We start from the raw sequence: 27,558 nt of genomic DNA on the forward strand, positions 1-27,558 counted from the left end.
TTCCTTTTTTTTGAACTCAAAGCTGAACTACCTTTGCAGGGGAACGTGGCTTCTTGCACAGGAAGTGCAGCATTGGCATACAGTAGCTTCTAGCGGTAGTGTGGACCAGGCCTGCTGCCCTCCTCTGACTCCAGGGACCTCTGGGGGAGCTGGGTCCCTTACTGGCTGGAGAGCATCAGCGTGAAGGCTACAGGCAGCTGAGAACCGGAGGGACACACCCTGCTGGTAAGTGCAAGTGCCCGGGCCATCAGTCAACGTGGCAGGCCCTGTGCAGACTTCAGCCAAGTGGGCGGGAGGAGAGAGTCCAGAATCTCAGGGCAAGAGGAGGGCAGGTTGGAGAGCAGAACTTGGGTGAATATTTTCCTGAACAATATGACTTCTCACACCTGAAATTATTTTAAGTGCTCAAAAAAACAAGGTAAGCATCTTTAATTTCCTTTAGGCACAAGTTTTGCTCAATTTTAGCAAAGATTTTTATGGGGGAATGATTAAGCTTTATAGTTAAGTAGACTGTTTGCAGGTGTTTTAACAAAGCCCTCCGTGTGTGTGGGGGGGTGCTAATGGGGATTGAACCCAGGTGTGCTTACCACTGAGCATTATCCATAGTCCTGTTTTTTAAATTTTGAGCCAGGGTCTCTCTAACTTGATGAGGCTGGCCTCAAACTTAAGATCCTCCCGCATCAGTCTTCCAGGTCTCTGGAATTACAGGCATTTCCCACTGTACCCAGCAAGCCCTGTTTACAGATATGTTAATGTTATGAAATCAGAAGGAGTGGAATTCTTTTTACCCTGTCTCCATGCTCATGAAAGCATCGACTGTCTAGAACTTGGTTCATAGGCCTCTAGTTTTCTGGGAGAAGGTAGTTCAGCTTTTCTGGGAGAAAACTAGATCCAGAAGTTTTGGCAGCAGCCCCAAACACTATTCTTCTAGAGGAGGGCCCTGTGGGCGTCAAGCAAGCTACTGAGAAAATTGAACTAAGTCTTAATTTGATTGAGGTGAAGATATTAGAAATCTCAGCTGAGCTACTAGAAATCTCAGCTTTGCCCCCATCCCCTGCAATTATGGACTTTTCTTGACTGCCATGTGACTAGGTCAGGATGCAGAATGCAGGAGAGGTGCTCTGGGATGTGGATCAAGGTTGTAAATACCTGTGTGTATGCCCCTCCACAACCTACAGCCACACAGGGGAGCAGGGGACTGGCTCTGAGGGGAAAATGAAAGGCCAGGCAGCACACCCCCATTCTCCACAGCAGCCAAGAGGTGAACACAACCCAAGTGCCCATCGGTGGATGAATGATTGATACAATGTGTGCTGTACAGACCCAGCGGATTATTATTCAGCCTCGGAAAGAAAGGACATTCTGACATTTGCTCCAGCATGAATGAACCTCAAAGAAACTACACTAAGTGAAATAAACCAAGAACAAGCGCTTTCTAATTGCACTGGTGGGACCTAAAGGGGCTGTGCTCATTGAGATAGTCCAGCAGTGGTCACTAGCCCTGGTGGGCAGCCGGAGCCAGGAGTTTAATGGGTCCGGAGTTTTGGTTTTGCTGGTTGTATTTTTGATAAATGCCATTCTGACTGGCATGAGATGAAATCTGAGAGTAGTTTTGATTTGCATTTCTCGAATTACTGGAGATGTTGAACATTTTTTCATATATTTGTTAATCAATTGTATATCTTCTTCTGAGAAGTGTCTGTTCAGCTCCTTAGCCCATTTATTAATTGGTTTTTTTTTGGGGGGAGGGGATGTTAAGTTTTTTGAGTTCTTTATATGTCCTGGAGATTAGAGCTCTATGTGGCGTGTATGTGGCAAAAATTTGCTCCCAAAATGTAGGCTCTCTCTTCACCTCATTGATTGTTTCTTTTGCCAAGGAGAAGCTTTTTAGTTTGAGTCCATCCCATTTATTGATTCTTGATTATATTTCTTGGTTTTGCAAGGTGAAGAGTTCTGGGGATGGTGGTGAGTTGTCCAACTAGTTGTACTTAATGCTACAGATCTCATACATTTAAAATTATTAGAGTGGTAAACTTTATGTTTGGCTATATTTTATCACAATTTTTGAAAATTTTAAAAATTACACACAAAAAAAACAAACCAAAAAACCAAAAAACAGTCAAACCACCAGTCCTTTGGGCTGCAATCCTTGCCTGACTGTGACTTCCTCAAAATTGAACTGACAACTCCAATGAGAGCCTGAAGATCTGAGCTGAACCCCCAAACTTCTGCCTGGACTCCGCAGAGAAACTGGGAACACGCCGACTTGGAGGACTTCCAGCGGACCTAAGGTCATGGATTTAGCGCTGGCAGAGGCCACCCAGAACGGCGCTACGGCCTGAGGCGGCCGCTGGGGGGCGCCCTCCGACCTGGGCGTCAATCCTCACTGCCGGGTCTTTCCCATTGGCCAGCTGTGGGTCCCAGCTGTCAGCAAAGCCTGTCTTTTCCTGTTTCCTCAATTGCATTCTGAGGAATGAGGTAGCACATTCGGCTTCCCAGGGAGGGTGCGATTTCCTCTTGCAATACAGACGGCGCCGTGCACGTGGGCGCTGCTGGTTCTCTGCTTTCCTTTCCCTCTTTCTTCCTCTTTCAGTCGTCAGCGCCCCAGACCTTTTTTGGCCCAAGGTCCCCAACCTAGGTCAGCTGATTCTAGAAGAAACAGATCTGACCTGACTACCTTGTTCCACCTGCGAAATCTGCCCCACTTCCCTTGGCTGTCCTGATAGGTGGCTCTGACTCTGGGCTCCACACCGAGTCCAGGGTGCGGTCGCCTTGACTGACCATAAGGAAGAAAGCCGTGGGATGCTGACCGCTGGGCCAGCTCATGAGGCAACCTTGAAGATTTTGTTACTAATCTGCTGTTTGTGACTTCCAGTCAAGATTGAGGAAGGAAACGGAGATAAAGTTCTTCAGACTTTCAGATCTTAAAAATAGAAAGACCCAGCAAGCAGCTGGGGGATGGGAGCTCATGGACCACTGCATCCAAGGGGAAATTGTCACCCAAAGGCCCAGGGAAGCTCCTGAGAACAACCCCTGACCCTGGTTACTCCCTTATTAGAAGAAATTCGTTGTAAAAGGAAAGGAAGTTGATTTTAAAGTTCCAGGGTTGGGATGGGGGTAGGGAGGACTCTCCGAAGTAGGTGAATTCTTTGTGTTAATTTTGTGTGAAAACAGCTGTCTGGTCCCATGCATAATCTTTTTGACAATCCTCAGAAAAGGAGCCCTGGGTGGTAACTTCTGGGCTTCGTGGAAAACTTCAGCTGTGAACAAGGACCTGGTGTGGTCACTCTGCCTGCCTGCCCAGGTCAAAGACCACGTCTTTTCATTTTAGAATTGTTCATGTTTTTGTCACATCTGAATGAAAGATTATAAAATAAACAAATTCTACTCATATCTGTTCCTTTGTGATCAAAGAAAAGTCACCTGAACAGTTGTATTCTTTTTTTTTTTGGTACGAGGGATTGATCAGGGGCACTTGAACACTAAGCCACATCCCCAGCCCTGTTTTGTATTTTATTTAGAGACAGGTTCTTACTGAGTGGCTTAGTGCCTCACTTTTGCTGAGGCTGGCTTTGAACTCACTCTCCTCCTTCCTCAGCCTCTCGAGCCGCTAGAATTACAGGTGTGCACCACCACGCCCAGCTGAACAGTTGTATTCTTGCTTTCCATTTTTGCAACGAGATGCCACCTTCATCCTGAGTGCTATTCAAACTGACAAGCTATTTTGGAGACATACTGATTGTCAGGCTCTGAGATTTATTAGCTATAGAACCATCATTCCGTTCCAACCTGAGCCTCTGTTTCCTCATCTGGGTAAGGAGAATACCTGTATCTATGCTGCCTTCCCACAGGAGTGGGCTTAGCTTGGTGGAGGGACCCATGTTCTAGGTGGGAGAAGGAACCTGAATAAAGGCCTTTTGGGTCACTGCGTGACCCCTGGTGTGAAGCTGGACTGTCAGTTTGTTATAAAAATCTTCTTCCTGCCTGGAGTTTGGTCCAAAGCTAGACCCCAGCCAGAGGGAACAATGGTCTGGAGAGAAGTGGTCACTAGTCACAGAGAGACACAAGGCTCGACCAGAGGCCTGTGGACAAGAGATAGGAGGTAGATGAAACCCGATTGCAAGGGCATGACTCCCATGCAGAAGAGCTTTGGCCTTTACTCTGCACAGGATGGAGGGACATGGAAGTGTTTGAGCCGTGGACTGTCTGGGTGGGGTGCAGTGAGTGGTGAAGTGTGGGGTGCTGGAACACCATCGGAGGCTTCCCAGGAGTCCCCAGAGTGATGGTGCAGCCCTTCCTTTGTTACCCAGTTCTGTGAGGGGCCCGTCCTTGCCTTCAATGGAAGATGAGTCATTTCTCACTTGTATTTTGAATGCACATTTTTTTTTTAATTAAAAGAATTGCCCTTATCTTCACAATTTCTTGTTTACATTTTTGGGTTCTGTTTTTCCTGAGTAGACTGTGAACAAGTTGAAACTGGATTGTGTCTTGTTTTGTTTTTATGGAGCTGGGCCCCGGCACAGTGCTGGTGCAGAGTAAGCGATCAATCAAGATTTGTTCCAGGAAGAAGTGAGTGGACCAGGGCGGTGGCAGAATGAGCACCGAGGGAGGTTAGTTATGGGAAATGCCCAGAAATAGGTAACGATCCATCAGATGTAGATGTGAGGGAGAGAGAGGAGTCACAGGACTTCCAGATGTTTTCTTTGGGCCTCTGGGGGATGCTGTTCAATCAGATTGGGAACCCAAGGAGAAAAATTTATTTGAGGAGAGAATATATATTTTGGTGATTTATTAAAGAAATATCTAATAAACCCCTTAAATACACAAGGCACCATGCCAGGTACTGGGGACTGAGAGATGAGTAGGTCAGAATACTGAATCCTTCAGTCTCTTGGGAAACATATACATGATGATTTGATGTGTGACAGCAAAGGTCATGGGCTGTGGTAGATGAGATGACCAGGGTCACAATCACACACCCTTTCCAAGTGATGTGTGAGCTGAATCTTGATGTTTGCGAAGCCCAAAAGAGTATGTGCATGAGAACATTCTGGAATACTTAGGAAGCAGGGATAAATTCAGTGTGTCTCTAGAGAAAGGGCCAGGTGGGCCATTGGTGACTGTGACTTAGTCAGGGTCAGAGCATACGGGATGCAGCTGCTCAGCCTGCTTAGGAATTTGGCATCTGTGTTGTAGTCATCAAGGGCCCAGGGTGGGGAGGACACCCGTGGGCAGGGGCTGCTGTGGCTAGATCTGTATTAGAAATGCTGGCTCCAAGCCAGCCACAGGCAGATGGGTGAGGAAGGAACCAAGGAGACTGCAGAGTAGTGGGGGGCAGGTGAGCTACGGGAGGTGGGCCTGAGACCTCCTGACTGAAGGGGGGACATACTGGGCTTCCTTGCCTGGGACTGAGGAGGAGAACCACCGGTCTCCAGGCTCCCTACATGGAACCACATATGTGGAAATATCTTAGGAACAGTCTGGATTTAAGAAGAAACTTTTATTTTCAGAACCCCAAGAGCTTTTCCTTATGAAGATTATATCTGTCTACTTTATTAGAAACTAATTTTTTAAATTCATTTACTTTTAAATAGCAATAAATCGATTACATTAAATGACATGCTTTTATGAGAAATAACTCTATTTCCAAAAAGATAAAAGTTAGTAAGAAGAGTGACATTGACTTATTTTTTGCAAGTTTCTTTAATATCTGTCTTAATAGATGAGAGCTGGATTCTCATATCTGCTTCTTCATTTAAACTGCTGCAATATCCACAGCATGTAGTCTCTGGAATATTCCATTGTATACTCTTGAGAGGTTGAGAATGAAGTAAACAAATTATGTCTTAGCATTATTATGAAAGTAGTTTTGACCTCGCAGACTCCCTGAAAATGGCCTGGGGTCTCCCAAGTTTCCCTGGAGTTCATTTTGAGAAAAACTAAAGTAGACACTTAACAAATGTCTGTTGATCGACAGCGTTCTGAGTTCTGTTGCATTTTGCTTAAACCGCATGCCTGGCATGTACTGCATGGATTTATAACTGTGTGTGTGCCTGGTGCTCCATAAGAGGTGGGAGCCAGATGTGAAGCTGTGGGACCCATGGGAATATAGGGACGGGTGGAGGGCCTGGGCAGGACCCCAACACTGATGGAGGGAGCAGAGAAAGAACTGGAAACATACAGGAGGAGAGACAGGCCAAGTTATGCAACCTGGGGGAACAGAGAGTTTCAAGTTGGGGACAGCTCATAATTTAAAAAATTTAAAATGACGATTTGGAGAGTGAGTGAGTCCACGGTGTCAAAAGTGGCAGGGAGGTCGTAGGCAAGGATTGTGAAGATTCGGATGGATTTTCAGTTAGAAGGAACTGGTGACCTTAGGGGGGAGATTTAGTGTTCCAGTTGGGAGGCCCGTTGTCAGTGGCCGAGGTGGGATTTCGGAAGCAGGCAGGTGGGGGCTGCAGTGGAGGCCTCTCTGCCCAGAAAGTTGGCTGTGAAATGCCTTTCCCCCGCGGAACCCTGACATTGTTAGCCAGTGCTCTGATTCCTGCACTACAGGGAGAGTTGAGGTGGGAACCTACCACAGAGGCATGACTGCTGCAGATCAGAGATAGCATCTAAAGGCGAGGAGCTCGAAATGCCGAGAAGAGGATGGGGTGAAAAGAAGATGCACAAATATCTTCAGCGTGCAGGATTTGCTAACAGTGAAAAACCAAAGGCAATCTATGGTTTCCATGGTTTGATTTAGGGTTAAATGCTGGATAGCACATTCATTCATTCGTTAATCAACAACTATGCATTGGGATTCGGCTGTGCCAGGCATTGTTCTAGATGCTGGGCATACACAGTGGTCAGCAGAACAGGTAACTTGGCAGGGAAAGATTCCAAAATGCATTTTTGATAAGAAAAGTACATTGCTTTTATATACAGTATGGTATCATTTCTGTACAAATCAAGCAAAACAGTCCTAAAGCCGGCTTTGTTATCTGGTAACATGCAGAGCAGTGCAGAGAACGTGCTAGAGAGAGGGAGCAGATCATTGGCAGGAGAGGCACCACGGATGTGCTATGTGCATTGCTCTTTATACTTTGACATTGTTCAAATTGTTCACAGCAAATGTGTTTTCAAAGTTACGTCTGTATTTCTAAATGTTTTTTGAAAGGTGTAAGATGAAGGTCTTTGCGGTAGAAAAGAGAGACAGGCCCCGTTTGTCTGGAGTGTTCCTATTGGTTTAGTCATGTCCCTTCTGACAGCATCTCTGAGGCTACAGTCCCCCCTCCCATCATCCTCAGGGGTACCTGGAGGGGAAACCGTCAAATACCAGTTAGGACTTTCTATCTTCAAGGTTCAGTGTGGTCTGAAGTAAAGTTGTGCCAAAGCACATGGTTGGGTGGGAGCATTGTCTTTCTGGAGACAGAACTTTCCAGAGGGCATTTCTCCCTGTGTAAACCCAGGAGCCTGTGTTCATCTGCCTTAACAGAGCACCAGGGACTGGAGCAGGAACCTTGGAAATCCACTGTCCCAGATCCAGGTGATCTGAGGGCTGGTTCCTCCTGAGCCCTGACTCTTGGCTCACAGATGATTGCCTTTTTCCCTGAATCTTCATGTGGTCATCCTTCCATGTGTGTTTGTGTCCAAATTTCCTTTTGCAGGGACACAGTCATTGGAGGAGGCCTACCCTAACAACCTCATTTTAAAGGCTCAGTCTCCAAATACAGTCACGCTCTGAGGTATGGCGGGGTGAGGCTAAGGGCTTCAACATGGGAATTTGGGTGGAAACCATTCAACCTGTAACAAAGCCTCAGAAATATTTCCTTGGCCTGTCCCAACTTGTGGGTTCCCTGCTCAGCCACTGTCACCCTGGAGTCGGGTTGTTGTTCCCTGCACAGGTGCGCTGGGGTGACAGCCACAGAGAATGCATAGTAGAAGCAGTGTGATTGTATCTGTGACTCCACAAACCACACTGAGCAACTGAAAATCCCCACGGGGGACTAGGCTTGACATGATTTCCTGACAGATAAGGTCAGAGGGAGGGAGCACATATACAACTTACTCTCGGTCACCTGGCATCCTGGGTGCCAGACTGCCCGGAAACTACCTGATGGGCACTTTTTCTCTTTAGCTCATGCCCGTGGGGCTCTGCCAGGAGGAAGCTGGGGGCAGGACCCACGCCAGGAGGTGGCTGGCACAGTATGGAGCGCCCGAGCAAGATGGAGTTCTTCCAGAAGTTGGGCTACAGCCGGGAGGATGTGGTCAGGGTGCTGGGCAAGCTGGGAGATGGTGCCCTGGTCAATGACGTGTTGCAGGAACTGATCCAGACGGGCAGCCGCCCTGGGGCCCAGGAGAGCCCTGCCAGCAGCACTGGGCCTCTGCTCGTTCCCCGGGGCTCCTGTGGAGTCCCAGACTCTGCCCAGCGGGGCTTGAGGTCAGCCCTAGAAGAGGACTGTGGAGACTTGGCCAGCTCCCTGCGTCCCATAGTGATCGACGGCAGCAATGTGGCAATGAGGTAGCTTTCCTGATTTCTTTCAACCTACGGTGGGAGGCAGGGTGAGGGACCTATTCTCAGGAGCCCTGAGAACCACCCCTTCTCTTTGGTTTGGTCCAAAGACTGTTGGAGCTAGTGGATTGGGCTTTGAATCTATTACATCTCCTGAGTAGCTGTGTGGCCTTAAGTATGTCACTGAATCTCTCTGAGCCTCACTTTCTCCCTCTGTAATGTTGGATTTCACCCTCTTTGGAGGATGTTGTGAGGATTGGAGCTGATGCAGAGTGAGTGTTCAAGTGGGTGATATTATTACACTCACCCAGAGGAGCTGCTTCTTCTGGGGAAGGTAGTGGGTAATGGGGAGGACTTGGGGTCAGGTGTTAACAGATGTGGCTTTTTCTCTGGACTCTGTCCCTAACTGGTTGCGTGACTCTGGGAAAGCAAAACTACTCAGTTCCTCTTCTGCAAAAGAGGTCAATAGACCTCCCTTCTGTCTCCCTGTGGGTTATGAGACTCAGATGGGAAGAAGCATTTGAATGGTGCTGGGAACCCTCTGCTGGGGGTTGCTGGGCGGTGAGGTTGCAGTCCCCTTGCTAGGTTTGACAGAAGTGTCTGTGGTCCTCCCCTCCCGCCTTATGCTGCGGAGAGGCAGTGTGCCCATTTGGGTCTTGGCATCTTCCTGTGTTTCAGGGGTGTGAGCATCATGCCCTATGTGGTTATGGTGCCAGCTTGACTGAACTCCACTGCCAGTCTGCAGCCTCCTGCACTTCGAGCTGGTGAGGAGGGGCATTGCCCAAACCAATGGATTATTCTACCACTTGGCTTAGTTACAGGCAGGCAAAGGGCAGAGTCATAGGAAATTGTTCACTCACAGCTGTACACACTTGCACTTCCTTTTGTAGAAGCTGAGTAGGAGCTTGGAAAAGCAGTTATCAGCGGCTCCAAAAGTGTCAGGCATCCCCAAGCTGTCCCTGGGGATTGGAGCTCACTTTGGACTTGGCATTGCAGGACACAAGTTTGAAATGGTTCACCCCACACAGCCCAGCCTCAGGGACTGTCCCTATACACCCTGTGTGGTGTGTACCAAATGTTTGTTCTGTTTTTAGACAGCTCCATCTCTCTGAGCTTGGTTATATTAGCAGGTGATTGAGTCCCCGCTGCCCTCTTGGACTTAGGAGCTGCTCCACCAGGTCACACTCATGTTCTAACTCATATCCCCAGCAAGCACCAAACAGGGGAGTTTATGAAATCCTGCTAAGTTTAAGATTTATGGATTGTTTAAGTAATTTTAGAATCCAGCAGCTACATCCCCCAACCCTGTTTTTAAAAATTTCTATTTTGAGACGGGGTCTCACTAAGTTGCCTAGGTTGACCTTGAACTTTTGATCCTCCTGCCTCAGCCTCCCAGGTAGCTGGGATTACAGGTGTGTGCCACCATGCCCTGCTAAGAGGGTTTTGGTTATAGGATGATATTACATAAATCAAAGATCTTCCCAACCAGAAGATTATTTGAATCCACTGTTTCAAGTCGAAACAGCAGAATAGCTATAGGGAAAACAGATGACTTCAGAGGCCATAGGCATTCTCTCCTTGGGGGCTAGAGAAGAATTTTAGCGTTCTGATAGTGTGGCCATGGAGGGTTTTCTTTTGATGGGAGTCTCTGTTGTTGCCTAGAATTCAAACTTAAACTACAGCTTCTATTTGCACATGACCATGAAATGTCCTGGGTGAATCCATTTGTTCCCGTCACCTCCAGCTCCAGTCTCACACCTGTAATCAGTTTGCTCCTCTCTCGCTCAATCTTTGTGGGATATAAATGGAAACCATTACTCAGACATACTGCAAAGAATGTGTTAGAGCCTGGATGTTGTCACACACCTGGGGCCTACAAAACACCTGATCAACCAATATGCCTTCTCTATATGGGTGCATGCACGTGCACACATACACACATTCACACGCATGAACACATGCACACGCTCGCACACACACGGGCTTACACACCCACAAACATCCCTTCCCCCTGCCCCTTGGGTCCCAATAGTTAGGAAAAAGAGAAATTGCACAATAACCACTTGTTCAGGGAACTGAATTTGTTCCCTTGAAATGCAAGTTCTGGGAGAGGGTGGGCCCAAGGTTGCACTCGGTTCCCTGCCCGTTCTCCCACTGTGATGTCTCTGTATCCTGCACAGGGTTTCCCAGGAGCCAGGCCCACAGGCCACACATGGAGAGAGGAGCTCTGGCTTTTCTTTACCAACTGTGCAAATCCCTGACTTTCTTGGGTCCTGTTCACACAGTTACACGATTAAGAGCTGGATAATTAAGAGGTTGGCTTTTTTCATCTCTGATATGCTGAGATTCCAGGTGATTATTTTGTGTGGTAGAAAGATATAAGTGGAATTTCTTTTATAAAGGGACTTCTCTTTTTCTTCAGAGGTTTAGAGAGAGCGAATAACTTTCCCAAGGTCCCAGAGCAGTAAGTGCCAGCTCTGGATTTTGTGCTGTTTCCAAAGCCTCCCATCACATCCAATGGCTTTTTTCCCCGTCTGGCCAGAGGGTGGGAGATCCTGACCCTGGGCCTTTGTCCTGGGGCCAGAGCCTGCCTGTGCTGACCAGAGCCCTGCCCAAGCAGGATGAGCCCTGGACCTGGCAGCTGTAGATGGAGGCGTGAGGCCCCCCACTCCCCTCACCAGGGTCCTGCAGGGCTAGAACCTGGGATCTACTCTTGCTGCCACCAAGACTGGGGACCTGCAGGTGACATGTGTGCGTTCATTGGTGACACTGATGGAATAGCATCCCAGAGACAATTCTCAAGTACAATTCCTGTACCTTCAAGGTGTGTGTGTGTGTGTGTGTGTGTATGTGTGTGTGTGTTTGACAGAAAGAGAGAGAGAGAGAGAATAACTGAGGACACAAGGCCTTAAGAAAAATCTACAGCAACGTTTTAAAGAGGTGGCTTTCCTTGAAATCCTGTTAGAAGCTGCATCTTGGTATTTGGAAGAACACAGATTCTTGGTAGCCACGGGCGCAGCATTTCTTTGTGAGAGTTGGGAGTGGCAAACTCACAAGTGTCCAACCTGTTTACATCCTGTAGGCAAATCAAGAAACAAGGGGGGATTGGGAGTGTGGAGTTTGGCGGGAAGCCACCTGGTAAACTTTACCTCCTCTTCCTGCCCCAGAGAAGGGTTCCATTTGAGCATGTCTTGTTTGGGGTGTATTGGACTTTTTGTTTTGGGTTGTTATTTAATTTTTAAACTTAGACCATCTGGTGGACTCTGGCTTCTGGAGGAAGGAATCATTCGGTGAAGAGAGTTCAGGCTGAAATCCCACCTGTCTTCCTCTGCTAACTTGAGCCTTGGGCTCCTACCTAAGTCTGCACCTAGTTCTCTTATGATGCGGGCAGCCCCTGCTCACCCTCTCTCTTTCCCCTGACTGGATCTGGCAGAGATCCACTGACTAAGGTTTGACATGCTGGTAATTTGACCTCAAATAAGAAACAAGAGTGAAACTGGTGGTGTCCTTTTACATCCCAAACCACTAATGGACCATTGTTCATCTCTTTCTTTCTTCCCTTCCCATAGGGCTGTTTGGTGACCTCTAAATTCCACATAGATACAGGGATACAGGGGTGTACAATTAGTTTCTGGAAATGACAACACCCTATCTGCAGCTGCCCCAGGCACAATTGTCGAGTAGAAATTTGCCTAAGGCGCCGACCCACTTCCCCTTTCCTCTTCCCCTAGGCCTCTCAGCAGGCTGCCTGAGAAGCTGGTTCCTGGTGCCTGCTCATAACCCCATGAAGGGCCCTGCCACCACCCCAGTAACATTTTGGGGGATGGGTACTGGGGATTGAACTCAGGGATACTCAACCACTGAGCCACATCCCCAGTCCTATTTTGTATTTTATTTAGAGACAGGGTCTCACTGAGTTGCTTAGGCCTTGCTTTTTTCTGAGGTTGGCTTTGAACTCACAGTCCTCCTGCCTCAGCCTCCTGAGCCGTTGGGGCTATAGGCGTGCGCCTGGCTCAGCAAGAGCATTTAAACCGCAGGCAACATTTTTGCTCCAAAAGAGCTGCCCTCTGGATCTTAGGGGTCTTGGGGCCAAGAGGGAATGAGTTTGCATTTGGAGGTCTGACACTTCAACAGAGAGCCGGGAACATTTCTTTGCTTCTGTTTCCTCAAGGGTAAAATGGGGGGTACAGGTCACTTCCTCAAAGGCTTGTAATAGTTAAATGAGATGAATGTGCCAAGTGACCTGGCAGACAGGCCGGCCACAGCCTTGTGTGGAAGATGTCCACGAATCCATGCAGAGGCTGTGAGGAAGCACAGAGGAATGGGAGCCTTTGGCTTCTGTGTTTCCCAGTGGATGCTGGACAGGGACCCCAGAGGGACTGTCCGTGCCTTTCAGCCTGACTGGGAGCTCTGCCAGGGCTTCTTTCCCTCCCTCTCCCTCACCACTGAATGTCCTCCCTGGCCCCCACTAATCATATACCCACAGAAAATGTCGGGAGTGAACGTTGGTTTTTGAGTGGTTCAAACAGATCTGTGAAGAGCCCTGGGAAAGAGATCAGTTAACAAATGGTTTTTAAAATAACTGCAGTAGTGACATTTTTACTTTGGAATGGACAGAATGGATTGGTGCAGTCAACAGATGCGTGTGCTGGGGTGGGTGGTCCATTGCCCACAGTACTGCCATGTGCACAGAAAATGCACCTCTTTTCCTGTGACAGACATAATCTCTTCCCCAGCTCTTCAGCAGGGGAAGGGCCAGCCTGACATTTTCCAGGGTCTGCAGATGTCTGTGTCTTGTCTTTCCCAAGACTCAGGCTCCGTGTTTCCCCTCCTTCCCTGTGCTCTTCTCCCAAATGGCCTCTGGGGGCTTTGAGACCTGGTGTTGGCAGGAAGAGGGGGTCTTGTCCCTCGGGGCTCTTCTGCGAGAGTGGCTGGGTGAGGGTGGGAGTATCATTGGTCCCATCCAGGCTCCCTGGGGGCCATGCTGACTTAAAATGCTCTCCTCCTGGTAGGTGCCTCCTGGTCCACCCTAGGATTCTTCTAACCCACCAGGCCTGGGGCCTGCAGGGGACTTGGGTGTCGCTGTGGGATCACCTATAGGCTACTTCCCTCCAAGGCCGCCCTGCAGACACGAGGCTTCTCTGGGGGGTTTGAAGCTGGAAAACACAGGAGGCTTCCTCCTCCTGTTCACACCCACACTGATGTTTCCCCTTCTCTTCGGGCTCAGTGGGGAGGAGCAGGGTGGGGCGAGGGGCTGAGTGACCACGTGAATGACCTCTCATCCTCCCATCTTCCTCTGCCTTCTGCAGGGCAGGGGGTCAGTGCTCCACCTCCTCTTCCTTTTTCCACACATATCCCATCAGCACTTTCTGTTTTCTGTTTGCACACACCTCCTAGGGCCTGCTCTTTGGCCAGAGGAGAGTCCCAGACCTGGCAGCGTGTGTGGCTTCTTCCGGCTCCACAGGCCTGCCACCCAGCACGGCTGACCAGCGCTTCCAGGGTCGTCCTTCCTCTCTTGCTTTACAAACTTGTGACTGTCCTGAGCCTCCTGAGAAACTTGTAGGGAAGGTCACACACACAGGAAAGCACTGGGAGGGACACTGGGTGTAGTCCCGTCGGAAGTGGGCTGGCTGCTTCTGTTCAGGCCCTCAGGACCCTGTCCCTGCCGCTGTCTCCCCTTTGTTCATTCCACATGCTCTCGCTTCTGTCCCTGGAGCATGCCGTGTCCCACCTGCATCAGGGTCTTTCCAGGGAACTGTCCCTTTTTTCTGGGCTTCTCCTTCTCCAGCTGCTGACACAGCTAGTTTTTGGTGTTTTTTTTTTTTTTTCTCAGTCATTGGTCTACCCACAAATTCAATTGATCCCTTACCAATTACCAGGCACAGGGCCAGGTGCTGGGAACTCAGTGGTGATCAAGGGGGACCCGTGATGTAGAGCAGAGAGAGGCCCAGTTGAACCCTGGCTGAGGACGAACCTTCTTAAGAGCCAGGGAGAGTGGCTTGGCACTACTGGTGCTTGGAACAGGGGACCTGACAGTCTAGGAGGTCAGGAGACACTGTCCCAAGAAATTGAAGAAGCAGCCAAAAGCAGGTGCAATGCATCTTTGGTCCCAGCTACTGGGGAGGATGAGGCAGGAGGCAAGAAGGATTGCTTGAGCCCAGGAGTTTGAGATCATCTGAGAAACACAGGGACACCTCAACTCAAAAAAAAAAAAAAAAAAAAAAAGGTGCAGCTGAGGTTGGAAGGAGGAGGAAGAGTGGATGGGCTGAGAAGGAAGGAATACCTGGTACAAAGGTCCCGTGGCTAGTCTAGTAGATTTTGCCTTCTCATATATACCCATTTTCTCCCTCTCCAGCAAAACACCACTGACCCCCATTGGCTAAGTTGGATGGATGCCTTCAGGCTTCGCCAGTCCCTGGGAGAGCATTTGGCTGCCTCCTCCCGCTGGCTTCCGTGATACAGCACCCAGCCGGCTCCCTCTTCCTCTGATAGATCCATTCTGTCCCTTGGGTAGGATTGCTCTCTCCTCAGCTACGCAGCGCAGGGTTCCTCGTGGCCAGCCTGGGCCTCTTGCTTCCTCTCCGGCAGTCAGATCATTTGCTCCATGCTGTGGCTTCAATTAGTGTTTAAACTCAGTGGACCTATAACTTACCACCTGGACCTCTGAACCCTCCCTGATCACTTAGCGTTTCCACTCAGGGGTCACAAAGCCTTCTACTCAGTAGGTGTCCAAAACCAAACCTATAAGTGATCTTTCCCTCTCAGAATCCCTGTGCCAGGGATCAACCCACTGTCCACTTTCACTGTATCCAGTCAGAAATGGAGTTCTGGAGATTTTACCCTCCAGATGCCTCTCAAGTCCACCTGCTCTCTCCCTCACCCAACACCAGCTCCCGAGTCCAAGTCACCGTCAATTATTACAGCTTCTAAACGGGTACCTATACCTGCTCTTGCCCTTCTATTGTCCTTGGTGCTGCCAGACTGATCTTTGAGAAATGTACATCGGATCATGTCACATCACCACATCACATCTACTTCCCGCCTTAGAATCCTTCCAGGGCTTCTTGGGCTTCTTAGGAGAAAGGAGGAGTACCTTCGATGAGGCCCACCAGTCCCTGCCCATTCCCACACCGCTCTTTCCTTGCTGCCTCATCAATGTCTTCAGTGGCATTGATGGGGCACTGATTTCCCTGCTTGGACTTGAGAAATGAATGCACTTATAGCCATCTCTGGGTGAGAGTAATCCTGAAGATGGCTCTGCTCCATTTTATGTTGATCCTTTTAGCTTAGCTAAAGAGCTGATCTAGTCTATTAATCCTTGGAATATTTCTCCCTTGGAGCAAGGGATCCTGTATGTATGTATCACCAGGAGCCTGGTTCTAATTAAAGGCTATAGTTCTATAGTTTATGCAGAGAACTATCTTTAAAATTCAGATTTGCCTGCTTCCCTCTTGGTTATGAGATTGGGTCCAGAATGTTCCCAGGGAAGTCACTCCTAGGAACCAACACTCTCTGGGTGTCGTCAGCTTTCTTTGTTTTCCCATTATAGCCATGGAAATAAAGAAGCCTTCTCTTGTCGGGGAATCCAGCTGGCTGTGGACTGGTTCAGGGAGAGAGGTCACACCTACATCAAGGTTTTTGTCCCATCCTGGAGGAAAGAGCCATCACGATCTGACACCCCTATCAGAGGTATGCTGCGGCAGGTACACGCCCCAGGCACTGTGCGCTCTTCCTTGGTGGCTCCCACAGTGGTGGCTCTGTTAAGTTACTGGTCTAGCAATGTCTGTCTGCCTCCCTACACTAAAAACCCCATGCAGCTGTTCAGCACCTAGCCCTAGCACCCAGCACCCTTCATGTAGGGTCGGTGCTTAATCAATAGCTATTGCATAGATGAACGATAGGACTCGCTTACTGAGAAGGATTAAGTTCCCAAAGTTACGACTTTTAGCACTCTGAAGAAAGACCAGCTCTGTATTCCATCCTTAGTAGTTTGTAGAATCTGAATGTTTATTATTTACTGAATACCTAGTCTAGTCTCTTCATAAAAAAAAAAAAAAAAAAAAAAAAAAAAAAACGGAAATTGAGATCCAGGAAATTCTTTTAGTTTTAATTTTCAAATGAGCTAGGGCTATTTTAAGCTACAAATAATAGAACACTGTGGTTTCAACAAGGAGGGTTTTGTTTGTTATTCAGCTCTCCTAACAAGAAGAGACTGAGGTGCTGTCAGCATGCATTCATAGTTGACACCGGAGGGCTGGCCCTTGCTCAAACTGGGAGGGTTCCTTGACTGTTTCTTCTCATCTTTCACCAGAGGTTTTTGTCTTTGGTTTGTTTTTAATCTGTTAATGGTTACCAGTTGCTGCTACTTCTCTATTAATCTCTCTTTGTTTTGTAAACAAAATGTTGTTCTTGTTCTGTGGATGCAGTATGTTCTTGAATATTTCTGATTTTTTTTTTTTTTTGGCCCCAGGGATTGAATTCAGGGGCACTCGGCCACTGAGCCACATCCCCAGCCCTATTTTGTATTTTATTTAGAGACAGGGTCTCACCAAGTTGCTTAGCACCTCGCTTTTGCTGAGGCTGGCTTTGAACTCATGATCCTCCTGCCTCAGTCTCCTGAGCTGCTGGGATTATAGGCATGTGCCACTGCTCCCGGCTCTTCTTGAATATTTCTATAAACTTATATAGACTTTTTAAGAAAGTTTTCATAATTTTCACAAATGTTATCTAAATTTTTCTGGGGTCACTTATATTTGTTCATCCCAGCCCCACGCCTCTCATTTTTTCTCTCAAAATTCTGGTGATCTGTGTATATACATTTTAATTGTGAATAGAGAGCTAGATTGGTTAAATATATACCTGTGCAAGTGCTATGAGTTTTCTCCCCCTCCCCCTTTTTGTATCAGAGATTGAACCCAGAGGTGCCTTCCCCCGAAGCCCATTTTAATATTTAACTTTGAGGCAGGGTCTTGCTGAGTTGCTTGGGACCTTGCTAAGTTGCTGAGGCTGGCTTTGAACTTGTGATCCTTCTGCCTCAGCCTCTCGAGCCTCTGGGATAAGTTTTCTCCTGGAATGGGATTGTTCAGGGCTGACTCTTGGTGCTGACTGGCAGGTCTCACTTCTGCATACCCTGTATGGAGCAGGCAGGCAGTAAGGCACTTCTGCCTGTCACATATTCCAATGACAAAATGATGAGGGTTTTATTCTAGCAGATTGAAACAATGAGACGCTTACTCCTTCCTAGCTGTGCCTTCATTTTTTTTTTTTTTTTATGGCAATAGGGCTAGGAAGTGAGTACAGGTTCATGAGCAACTGCCTTCAAGCAGCCCTTCCACTAGCCATCCTGCCTCAGCCCGCCTACCACCCAGGCCACGCCTAGAGTGTTTTGCAGCTTCACAGGGGAAATGACTCCCATGTCTGCTTCAATCTTCTCCACACTCTGGGCTGTAGGGTTAGTATGTCCCTCCCTGCTTTCTATCTTCCTAAAATTTGTCCAAACCCTGGCTTTACTGCTGTCTTCAAGCCCATTTTAAATGTGATTATGGATCTCCCACCTTTTAAACTGTCATTTCAATGGGATTTATGAGAGAGGGATACATACTTGCATTCTGTTCTCCATCAGGAATTGGTTACCCAAAGAATTCTTTATGCTCTAAACAAGGATACTGGTAGGTTTAAGCCATTCAGTTATGTGATATTGAAATACAGTATAGGTAAAGAACGGGGAAAATTATTTTGGAGTAGAGAAGGAATTTTTAACAAACTACAACAAGAGCAGTTCTATTGGAGAAAAATAAATAAATCTGACTACATAATAAAAACTTCTGTTCATTAAGAGCTACCATAAAAAAAAGAAAAAGAAGGAAACAAAAGAAGGAAGGAAAGAAAAAAGGGTCAACTTCAAACTGGGGCATCTGTGAAGAACTTCTCCAAATTAATGAGACAAGATCAATGAACCAATAAAATGATGAGCTAAAGCATGAATAAGGCTTTTGCAGAAGAGAAAACATAAATGGCCAATAAAAACAGGAAACGTGCTCAATCTCATTAGTATCCAGAGAAACACAAAATAAAACCACTATAAGAGACTGTTTTGTACTCACCAAGTTGGGAAAATTCTTAGAGACATGTTCTGGAGAGTTCCTTGGACTTCTGTGCCAGGGACTTACATAAAAACTAATAGCAGTGAACATATTGGCCATGTGACCAAACCTCAAAAACACAATGCACAATGAAAACAGCAGCAGGGCAAGTGCCTGTGTAGGATGGTGCCACTTGTGTAGGATCTGATTTGTCACCACAATGAAAATTGTCCTTGTACATATGTATTTCTAAAAATAAAAGTAAAGGAATTATAAACACTCAGTTGCAGAACGTGGGCCATCTTGAGGGGAATGGAGCGGACTGTCAACTGGGAGGGGCACTAGGGACTTCCCGAGCATGACCCCACCTTCTGCTTCTCAAAGTCCACAACATTATTATTATTATTGTACTTTGTTCCACAAATGCATTCTGTATCTTTTTTCAAGTCTGGAAATCATGTCAGATTGGAAAGTACTTAGACTAGAGGGAAGAAAAATATATAAAGAATATGCTAATACTCTTCTAAGTGCCAAATAACTATTATGTGTGGCAGGGATTTTCCTTGCATGTCTCCAAAGGCAAATCTAAGACCAAACATTAGACTTTCCTGGGACGCCAACTTCAATCCCATAGGAAAGACCTGGAGATACTTATACCAGTGACACATGTCCATTTCCTTCCTAGTTTTTGCAAAAACTCTCCCACACCTGAGCTTAATTCAGGCTACTCACAAGCATTGTGAGAAAGGTAAAGGAGACATTATTGTGTTCATTTTATGAAGGTAACATCTGACATTAGGGAGGGATAAAGACTGGAGCTCAGCCCAGCATCCTGTGCATTCTTAGCTCCAGACTCTTCCATTACATTCTCGAGTCACTCAGAGATGTTGGTTGTGGGATATTCAATGTTGGCCAAGCAGATTCTTGAGTGGTAGGGAAGGTGGATCTGTGGTTACACTGAAGGGCTCTCACAGGAAACTTGCGGGTGGAAGCCAGGCTGCTAATCATTGTTAAAGCTTCACTGGGTTCCACTTCAAACAGGAGCATCCCTCTCCAGAAGGCCTCTGTCTGCTATAGTCGGGCCAGTGTGGCTTGTAACTCTGAAAACAGCAGGGCTGAGGCTAAAATTTTCCTTCGGAAGGGGCTCTCCCTTGTTGGGTACCATTTTCTGTTCTCCATCATGGGCAGGACCCAAGCCAAGAGCCTCCTTGACCTTGGGCCACTGGTAAACTCAGTGAAATTTAATGAAAGAAATGAACATTAGGGAATGGGGGGGGGTGGCAACTGGTGTTTTTTTCCCTTCCCTGAAAAACCTCCCTGCCCCCATCTAACCAGCTGGGGTTGGGGGAAGGCAGGAAGGCTCAAGGAGGTCCCTGGTCTGTGGGGCGAGTGTCCTTTCCCAAAGACCTCATGTGCTTCTCCGTGTGTGGCCCCAGAGCAGCACGTCCTGGAGGAACTGGAGCGACAGGCAGTGCTGGTTTACACCCCGTCCCGCAAGGTGAACGGCAAGCGGGTGGTCTGCTATGACGACCGCTACATCGTAAAGGTGGCCTACGAGAAGGATGGCATCATCGTCTCCAATGACAACTACCGTGACCTGCAGAATGAGAACCCAGAGTGGAAGTGGTTTATTGAGCAGAGGCTACTCATGTTCTCCTTTGTCAATGATAGGTATGGGGCCTAGGGGTCTGGGGGACTGGGGATAAGGCAGAAAGCCACTCCCAGGTCCTGGCAAAGCGGGCTCCTGATGGTGGGCACATCCAGACCTGCAGACACAGTCAACCTGAGCTCACCCACTCGGCCATCCCAGGCTGCCCTGTCACTTGTCTCTCTGGGTGTCTTCTCTCTTAGGCCCTTTTCTCCACAGGCAGTTTGTCCTTGACCTTGAAGTTCCCAGGGTCACATCTACTTGAGTCACTGCAAAGCTGCGGATGCTTAGCCCACCACAAACTTTTTTGTTTTAGAACTTAATCTTTTAAATAAGAATTCTGGAATAGCCACCATGGGAAAATATTGAACTCTGTTGTATTTCCATTCACTTATTTCAAGTTTTTTTTTTTTTTTTTAAGTTTTTAATTACATGTGGGAATGTGCAGTAGAACAGATCTTTTCTTTGGGCTGCAAAGATCTTAACTTGCCAGGAACAGACTGTTCCCACAGCTCTTGGTTGAAACAGTCAGGAGAACCTACTGGTTTGCCTAGTCCGTAGGTTGGTCCTCTGAGTTAGGCAAGCCTGGGACCAACCTGCTACTGCTGGGGGAAGGGAAAGGACATCAGGATTGCAAGGCACAAACCGGAAAGCCCTTGGCCTAAGCAAAGGTGGGGAGGAATTGATGGCTCATCTTCTGCTGGGGCAGGCACCGGGGGGCCTGGACAGGGGGCCTGTCTGAGGACTGGACAGGTGCAGCACACAGCAGCCTGGGCTCCCACTGCAGTTAGTGTTCCAGGCACTGACGGCTCAGCTCTCATTCTGGGCTCTTTCAGAATGTGTAGGGCAGGGACTGTAACTGTCTACCTGCCAAGTCCCCTAACTGGTGGTACAGGAGTGAATGAGCATGTGAGTGCATGGGTGAGCATGTGGCTCCAAGAAGGGGAGGAGGAGGGGAGAGGAGGGCCCTGTGGGCTGGGCTCAGGCCACCTGCCCCCAACACAGCAGCAGAGAGGCAGTGTGGTGTGGTGGAGGTTTCCAACTGAGCCCCTGCCCTGCGAGGTGGTGTGGCATGGGGCAATCAGTCACCTCGGGGACTCTTCACCTTGAGAAGGGATTAGTAATAGTACCTGTGAGATTATCATGAGCCTAGAGAGAATTGTGCCCCAGACATAAGAGCAGTTACTCCCAGGCCAGACCAGGATGTCCTCCACCGCCTGCTCCTGCAGCAGAGGAGGTGAAGCTGCTTTCCTGAGCCCTAGGGCAGGTGCTCGGCAGCAGCCACCCTGCAGTAACCCCATTGTTGCTTCCAGATGCACAAGGCCAGCGGCTCTCCCTGTCCAGTGTTGGCCTAGAGGAATCTGGCAAGTCTGGTCACTGTGGGTTCCAGAAATCCTCATTGAGGGCTGGTGGGTCATGGCTGCTGCTGGCCTGGTGACAGTCCGTGGCCCAGGCCAAGTCCTCCTGATGCACTGGCCTCTGCTCAGGGGCAGCCAGAAGGCAGGGCCTGCCTGCTTATGAGTGAGGTCACTCACCCTGGTGTCCTGGGCACGTCCACAGGGCCCTCTTGGCACAGTTCCGGCTCCTGAGGGAACAGGAGGCGAAGCCTTTGGGAACTTTTAATAACCGCAGTGGGCGGCTCCCCAGATTCTTGGTCAGGACCCAACTCTGAGAAGCCCGCTGTGTAGCTGGGAGCTGAGCCACAGAGGCTGTGCTGAGCCTGGAATCGCCCAGCTCTCTGCAGGGTGGGACCTCAGCATGACTCTTGGACTTTTTGTGGGGGGGCGGGCAGCAACTCATGAAAACAGCCCCTCCACCATTTAGAAATCCTTTGTATGGATTTGTGGAAGTGTCTGGAAGTGTCTGACGGGAACAGGAGCATCCATTGAAAAAGATGTATCTCACTAAATGGGAGTCTTCCTTCTGAGGAATTTTGTTTTCCCCTTTGAGACCTAGGCACACTGAGGGTGCATTCCCTTTCTTGTCAGGGCTCCACGCCGGGGAGGAGGAGGGGCAGGCAGGGGGAAAACTGGTATCAGAAAACCTCCCGTGCAGAGTGTGGCAGCCTCAGGAGCTGAGACCAAGCTTGGAGCCTCTGGGGTATGCAGAGGTCAGGCCATTGGTGCCGAGGCACCGTGTGCAGCGGGCTCTGAATCTGCATCTTCGCCCATTCACTGCTGGTGTTTCAGACTCTGCAGTGCTGACCCTTGGCCTGCACATGCCCTGAGCTGAGACTGCTATGGTGTGAGGCCCATAGGACATAGGGGCCCAAGCTTCAAGTTGCTGGTACAAGTCCAAATCCTTCCATGAGCTGTTAACCCCATAGAGGTTCCTAATCTTGTATCAGGACAACGGGAAGCTGCGGTGAGCCTGGAGCAATTATACCTCAATTTTCCTGGATAAAAAATTGTTAAAATACAGAGTCCTTAACAGTTTCAGAGTCTGATGAAGGAGGTGTGGAGGAAGCCAGAGGCTGCATTTTAAACAAGTTTCCAGGTGACTCTGATCCTGCTGGCTTGCACCACATTAGCAGGAGCTTCAGGGAGAGGTGCTGTGCTCTGCGTGGGCTCAGTAGAGAAAGGGTGTGCTTTTTAAGATGCTATGACAACCCTCTGTGGGGACGGATGGTCTATGTCATTTGGTGTTTTCTGGGTGGCTTCAACCCCCATATAGATGCCAGTGGCCAGTCCCACTGTGGTCTTGCAATTGCCCCTCTGTGCTTATTTTCTAGATTTATGCCTCCTGATGACCCCCTGGGCCGACGTGGACCCACTCTGAGCAACTTCCTGAGCAGGAAGCCGAGGCCTCCAGAGCCATCCTGGCAGCACTGCCCCTATGGTGTGTAGCCCCCTGGGCCTCATGGGCCCTTTTCAGGGACTGGTGTGGGGCAGCCCAGAAGTCCTGGCCTGACAGTCAGCAGTCTGGGTTCCAGCTCAAGTTAACCAGCTGTGTGACCCTGAAGAGATAGCTTAGCTCCTCTGGACTGCTACTTCCTGACAGGAACGTCTGAGGGCTGGACGTAGGACTCAGACACAGGCACGGCTGTATTGTGTGTGAGAAGCAGGGAGGTGGGGGTGCCAGCTTCAGTTCTCAGTCTCTTCACCTGGTCCACTCACACCTCATGTCTTCATCCTGCACCACGGTTCCCCCAGGCCCTTATACACCTTATCCATGAAGTCAAGGATTTTATCCAGAATGACCTTCTAGCAAGCTCTTTAACCTGCTTTGGCAAGTTATTCAATGACTCCAGGTCTTGGTTTTGTGCTTCCAGAAGTCTAATTAAAGACCTTGGATGGCACTCAAAAGCCTTTTTTTTTTTTTTTTTTGGCTAGAATGAAGGTAACCATACTTCAGGCTAGACCATTAAGCTCTAAAATGCCTGGGCTTGGATGATCAATTATTTGTCATTTGACTACCTCTATTAGAACAGTGTGTAGGGAGAGGACAGTGGTCAGTATCAGGGATGCAGACAGTGGTGGAAACTGTGGCAGCACTGGAAGAGCAGTCCTGTACCATGGGGCACCTGCTCCCCACACATCTTCAAGGTCGGTCCTATGCACAGGGTCCCCTAGGAAGTACAGGCTGAAGGTCATCAAATCCAGGAATTTGGTGTCAGACCCTGGTCAGAGGGAGTTCCTGCACGGATGCTCACTCTGCAGACCTTGGGAATTATTGTGCCCCATGTGCCATGAGACATTTTGCCCATGCTCCAGAACCCTTCCCCCTTTAGTCACCAGTCCAGATCTTCAGGCCCTTCTGGGGAGCTAAGGAGGCAGAGTTTGAGGTGGTCTGGGGGCCTTCTGGGAGGAATCTCCATGGAGAGAGACCAGAGGCTGTGCGCACAGCTTCTCCACGCCCGCTCTCAACCCGCGTCCTCTCTGCCCTGCCCCTCCAGGCAAGAAATGCACCTACGGCATCAAGTGCAAGTTCTACCACCCTGAGAGGCCGCACCACGCGCAGCTGGCTGTGGCTGATGAGCTCCGGGCCAAGACGCGGGCCTGGCCCGGCGGGGGCGCCGAGGAGCCGCGGCCGCCGAGCGCCCGGGGCGGCCCCGCAGCAGCCCGGCCGCTCCCCCGGGAACCCGGCGCGCACTGCCTCCCGCGGGCGCCGGGGGCCGCGGACCTGGCCGCCCTGCGCGCGAGCTTCTCGAGGCTGGCGTTCAGCGACGACCCCGCCGGCGGATTCGCGCTCGAGCCTCGCGGTTCTGACTGGGCGCCCGGGCCCTCCTCCTCGCCGGCGGGCATCTCTGCCACCCCGGGGCCTCCCGGCCCTGGGGCGCTGGCGCCGGGCCTGCGCAGCCTCCCAGGACCGCAGAGCCCCTTCGTCCCCGGCGACCTCCCGTCGCCGCAAGTTCAGCCGCGGGGCGGACTTGGGCCCAGGGACCTGCGCGGTGACCTGCTTCCCCAGCGCAGACCTCCCGACGACCCGTGGGTCGGTCTGTCCGGATCCGAGCACTTTCTGGGTGGCTCGGTCTGGGCGGAGCCGTCCTGGGGCGACGGCGCCTTTGGGGGAACTCTGGGGTCTGCTCCCAGGGCCGTGGACAGAGAGGTGGACGCTCGCGCCCATGAGCGCACTGCGCTCTGTAGCGTCTTCCCTCCGGACCAGGTGGACAGCGTGATGGCGTCCTTCCCCGCCCTCTCCGACCTGGCCAGGATCATCATTCTCATGCAGCGATCCCAAAGGGCTGACGCGCGACTGGGAAAACCCTAAGGGACCCATCCACGGCACGGAATGGCCTTGCCGCTTGGGCTGGTGAACAAACAGCTGCCAGCCTGGGCCTGAGCAGCCCCCTCCCCTGCCATCGGGTAAAATGGTCAGGGGAGCCTGCTTCCCCTTGCTCACTTGAGGATTGTCACTGAGGTCTGGGCCTGCAGTGTGGAGGGAGTGGTTTCTGATGTGCTTGGAAGACTGCAGGTTTTACTGCAGCTCCCGTGCTTTGTCCAAGACAAAGCGTTTGTTTTTCGTTTGTTTGTTTTGGATACTGGGGATTGAACCCAGCCACTGAGCTATATCCCCAACCCTTTTTAAAATGTGGAGACTTCTCGTTAAACCACCTAGGATAGAACTTGTGATCCCCTGGCTCAGCCTCTGGGGTTGCAGAGATTACAGGGCTGCGTCACCACACCAAGCTCTAAACAAAGCTGTGTTTGTGTCTCGGTAGAAGGGGTGTCCACAAGTGGGTCACCACCACACACAGACAGCAGAATAGGAACTATCATAGACAATCCATGTACTCAGACTGCGTATCAACTCTCTTTAATGTGTAAGCTTAGTTTGGGTCATGGTCAAAAGTTTGATAGAGACTCGTAAAGAATCTTGCATTTCACTGCCTCAAGAAATGTTTGAAAGATGTAGTCAGGTGGCCTGGGGAGGTTCTGCTATCTGGAAGTTGGCTATTGCTAACCTCCCTCACAAGGGGAACCTAGCCTTGTGTGGCTGGGCTGGGCTAAGGTGTATGTGATCCTGAGGGTCTGCTCATGAGGACTTCACCCGCTTTCCACACACATATCACACCAAGCATCACACTCAAATATAACACATCTCACACACAAACACAAACACACACACACACATACACACACACACTGCTTCACTCAGGGTTTTGCCTCTGTTTTTTTTTTTTTTTTTCAGTCATCCATCATGGTAGTTTCCAGAACAAGCCCTTCTAAGCCACACTTAAAATAAACAGGTGTCCAAGAATCAGGCTTTTTTTTTTTTTTTTTTCCTCAAAAGCCTCCAGGTGAGTCAGTGGAGAGCTGGGCTCTCCTGGAGGTTTATACCACTTCCCACTTGTGTTGCTTCTTCAGGTTGCTACTGCTCTGGGGCTTAAGGGAAAGAGGCCCACCTGTTAGCTAGAGACAAGAAATGAGACAGTGCCACTAGACCCGGACGCCTGCATCCTCAGGGGCCCTGGCATTGCCGGGTGGCACCCACCCATTCTGTACAGTGGCAGCTCTCCAGGTTGTGCATTTGCAGACTTGGTAACTCAGCCATCCAGAGAGCAGGTGAGGCACCCGCCGGTGGAGATCCAGTCCCCAACACCTGCAAGTTCCTGCTATCTGGCACACACACTGGGAAACTCTTTCTGGTGGATTTCTAGGTTATTATAAGCCCTCTCATTTATGGTAAATGCTGCTCTGTGGAGATATAAGCAATGTTATGCCTTCCTGTGATTTCTTCCTCTTTTTAAGTCAGATTCTCAGGGAGCCTGAGGCTGGAGGAATGCATGTTTGAAGCATCTGCGATGACTTAGCTAGACTCTGTCTCAAATTTTAAAAATGGGCTAGGGATGCAGTTCAATGGCAGGGTACATGCCTAGCAGGCATAAGGTCTCTGGTTCAACCCCTAGTGCTGAAACAACCAAATAAACAAGGAAAAATAAACAAGCAAACAAAAATCAGATTCTCAGTATGGTTTCAGCCAGATCTGTCCCCTACCTCTTTTTCCCAGTGGACGCTGCACCTGCAGTGTTGCTTTATCATCCTGTATCATTCAGATTTTCCTCACAATGGACAAGATAAGCTCAGTGTTAGAGCTGCTTTGTGTTTCCCTGGCTTTTGATGGGGAATCACTGCATTGCTAATTTACAGTTGGGAATGTTTAAGTTGCTTCCTATGAGGATATGTTTGAGTTTTAGTAAGCTGTAAAGCTATTTTCCTTGGTTTGCTGTGATTAAGACAAATAAAAAAAAAAAGTGAAGAAACAGCACATTTCAAGTGTAATCCCCTTTGGAAAATTTCCAAAGTCTTAGTATGTCTTTGTGACACAAAAACACGGATGGGGCCGGTAAATGGAATGTTCCTAGTTGCATAGCTGTTACTGTGTTCCAGAAATAAATCACTTTTACCACACCTGGACTCCGTTGTCAAATTGTGTATCAGTTTCTCCCTCCGCTTCCCTCCTCCACTGGTTTTTCACAGTCAGTCCCCCCGGGTGTGAAGCCTGGGGCCATGGCTGGTTTCACAGCTGCTGTTCAATGTTATTCCTCCCTTGGGAGTGGATGTGAGAGGCTAGAATCCACTTTTTTCCCTCCTTCGGAGAAGAAGCCAGGCACACACCTTTGCTGGCTGTTCAGCAGGCTATCCCCAAGGACCCAGACGCTCACCTGATTGCTAGACTTTCAAATCCTCATTGCAGACCTACAAAGCAGTCCTTCTTGTGGAAACCTGCAGCAGAGGTCTTGCCTGCCCTCTCAGAGGAGCTCAGGCTGTCCTGTGTTTGCCCAGCTCAGCCTTCCCAGAGGACTCTGTCTGGAAGGTTCGAAGCCAAATTGCAGAATGTTGGTGGTTCAAGGGTAGAAGCAAGAAAAGCCTCATTTCGGCATTGTTCCAAAT

General features: G+C 49.3%; 1 protein-coding gene across 4 annotated transcripts; it reads left to right on the forward strand.

Moving 5' to 3' along the window:
* Position 1: 1 nt before the first annotated feature.
* On the forward strand, positions 2-27,081 carry Zc3h12d (zinc finger CCCH-type containing 12D). 4 transcript variants are annotated; one of them, XM_027939505.2, is made up of 7 exons: positions 2-225; positions 7,650-7,727; positions 8,120-8,503; positions 16,044-16,183; positions 20,013-20,247; positions 22,956-23,062; positions 24,120-27,081. In XM_027939505.2, exons 3-7 carry the CDS (start codon positions 8,190-8,192, stop codon positions 24,932-24,934), a joined length of 1,611 nt encoding a protein of 536 aa, XP_027795306.2. In that variant the 5' UTR covers positions 2-225; positions 7,650-7,727; positions 8,120-8,189; the 3' UTR covers positions 24,935-27,081. The 4 variants fall into 4 exon arrangements, with proteins under 4 accessions (XP_027795306.2, XP_027795310.2, XP_027795308.2 ...); XM_027939507.2 differs by lacking the exon at positions 2-225 and adding an exon at positions 249-418; XM_027939509.2 differs by lacking the exon at positions 7,650-7,727.
* The last annotated feature ends 477 nt before the right edge of the window (positions 27,082-27,558 follow it).

Source organism: Marmota flaviventris, chromosome 6, assembly GCF_047511675.1.
Source record: "Marmota flaviventris isolate mMarFla1 chromosome 6, mMarFla1.hap1, whole genome shotgun sequence".
NCBI classification, from domain to species: Eukaryota; Metazoa; Chordata; class Mammalia; order Rodentia; family Sciuridae; genus Marmota; species Marmota flaviventris.

Coding starts and splice junctions, on each gene's coding strand:
- Zc3h12d (XM_027939505.2), top strand. CDS start 8,190: ATGGAGCGCCCGAGCAAGATGGAGTTCTTCCAGAAGTTGGGCTACAGC. Junction 8,504..16,043: donor GGCAGCAATGTGGCAATGAG/GTAGCTTTCCTG, acceptor TTCCCATTATAG/CCATGGAAATAAAGAAGCCT. Junction 23,063..24,119: donor CTGGCAGCACTGCCCCTATG/GTGTGTAGCCCC, acceptor CTGCCCCTCCAG/GCAAGAAATGCACCTACGGC.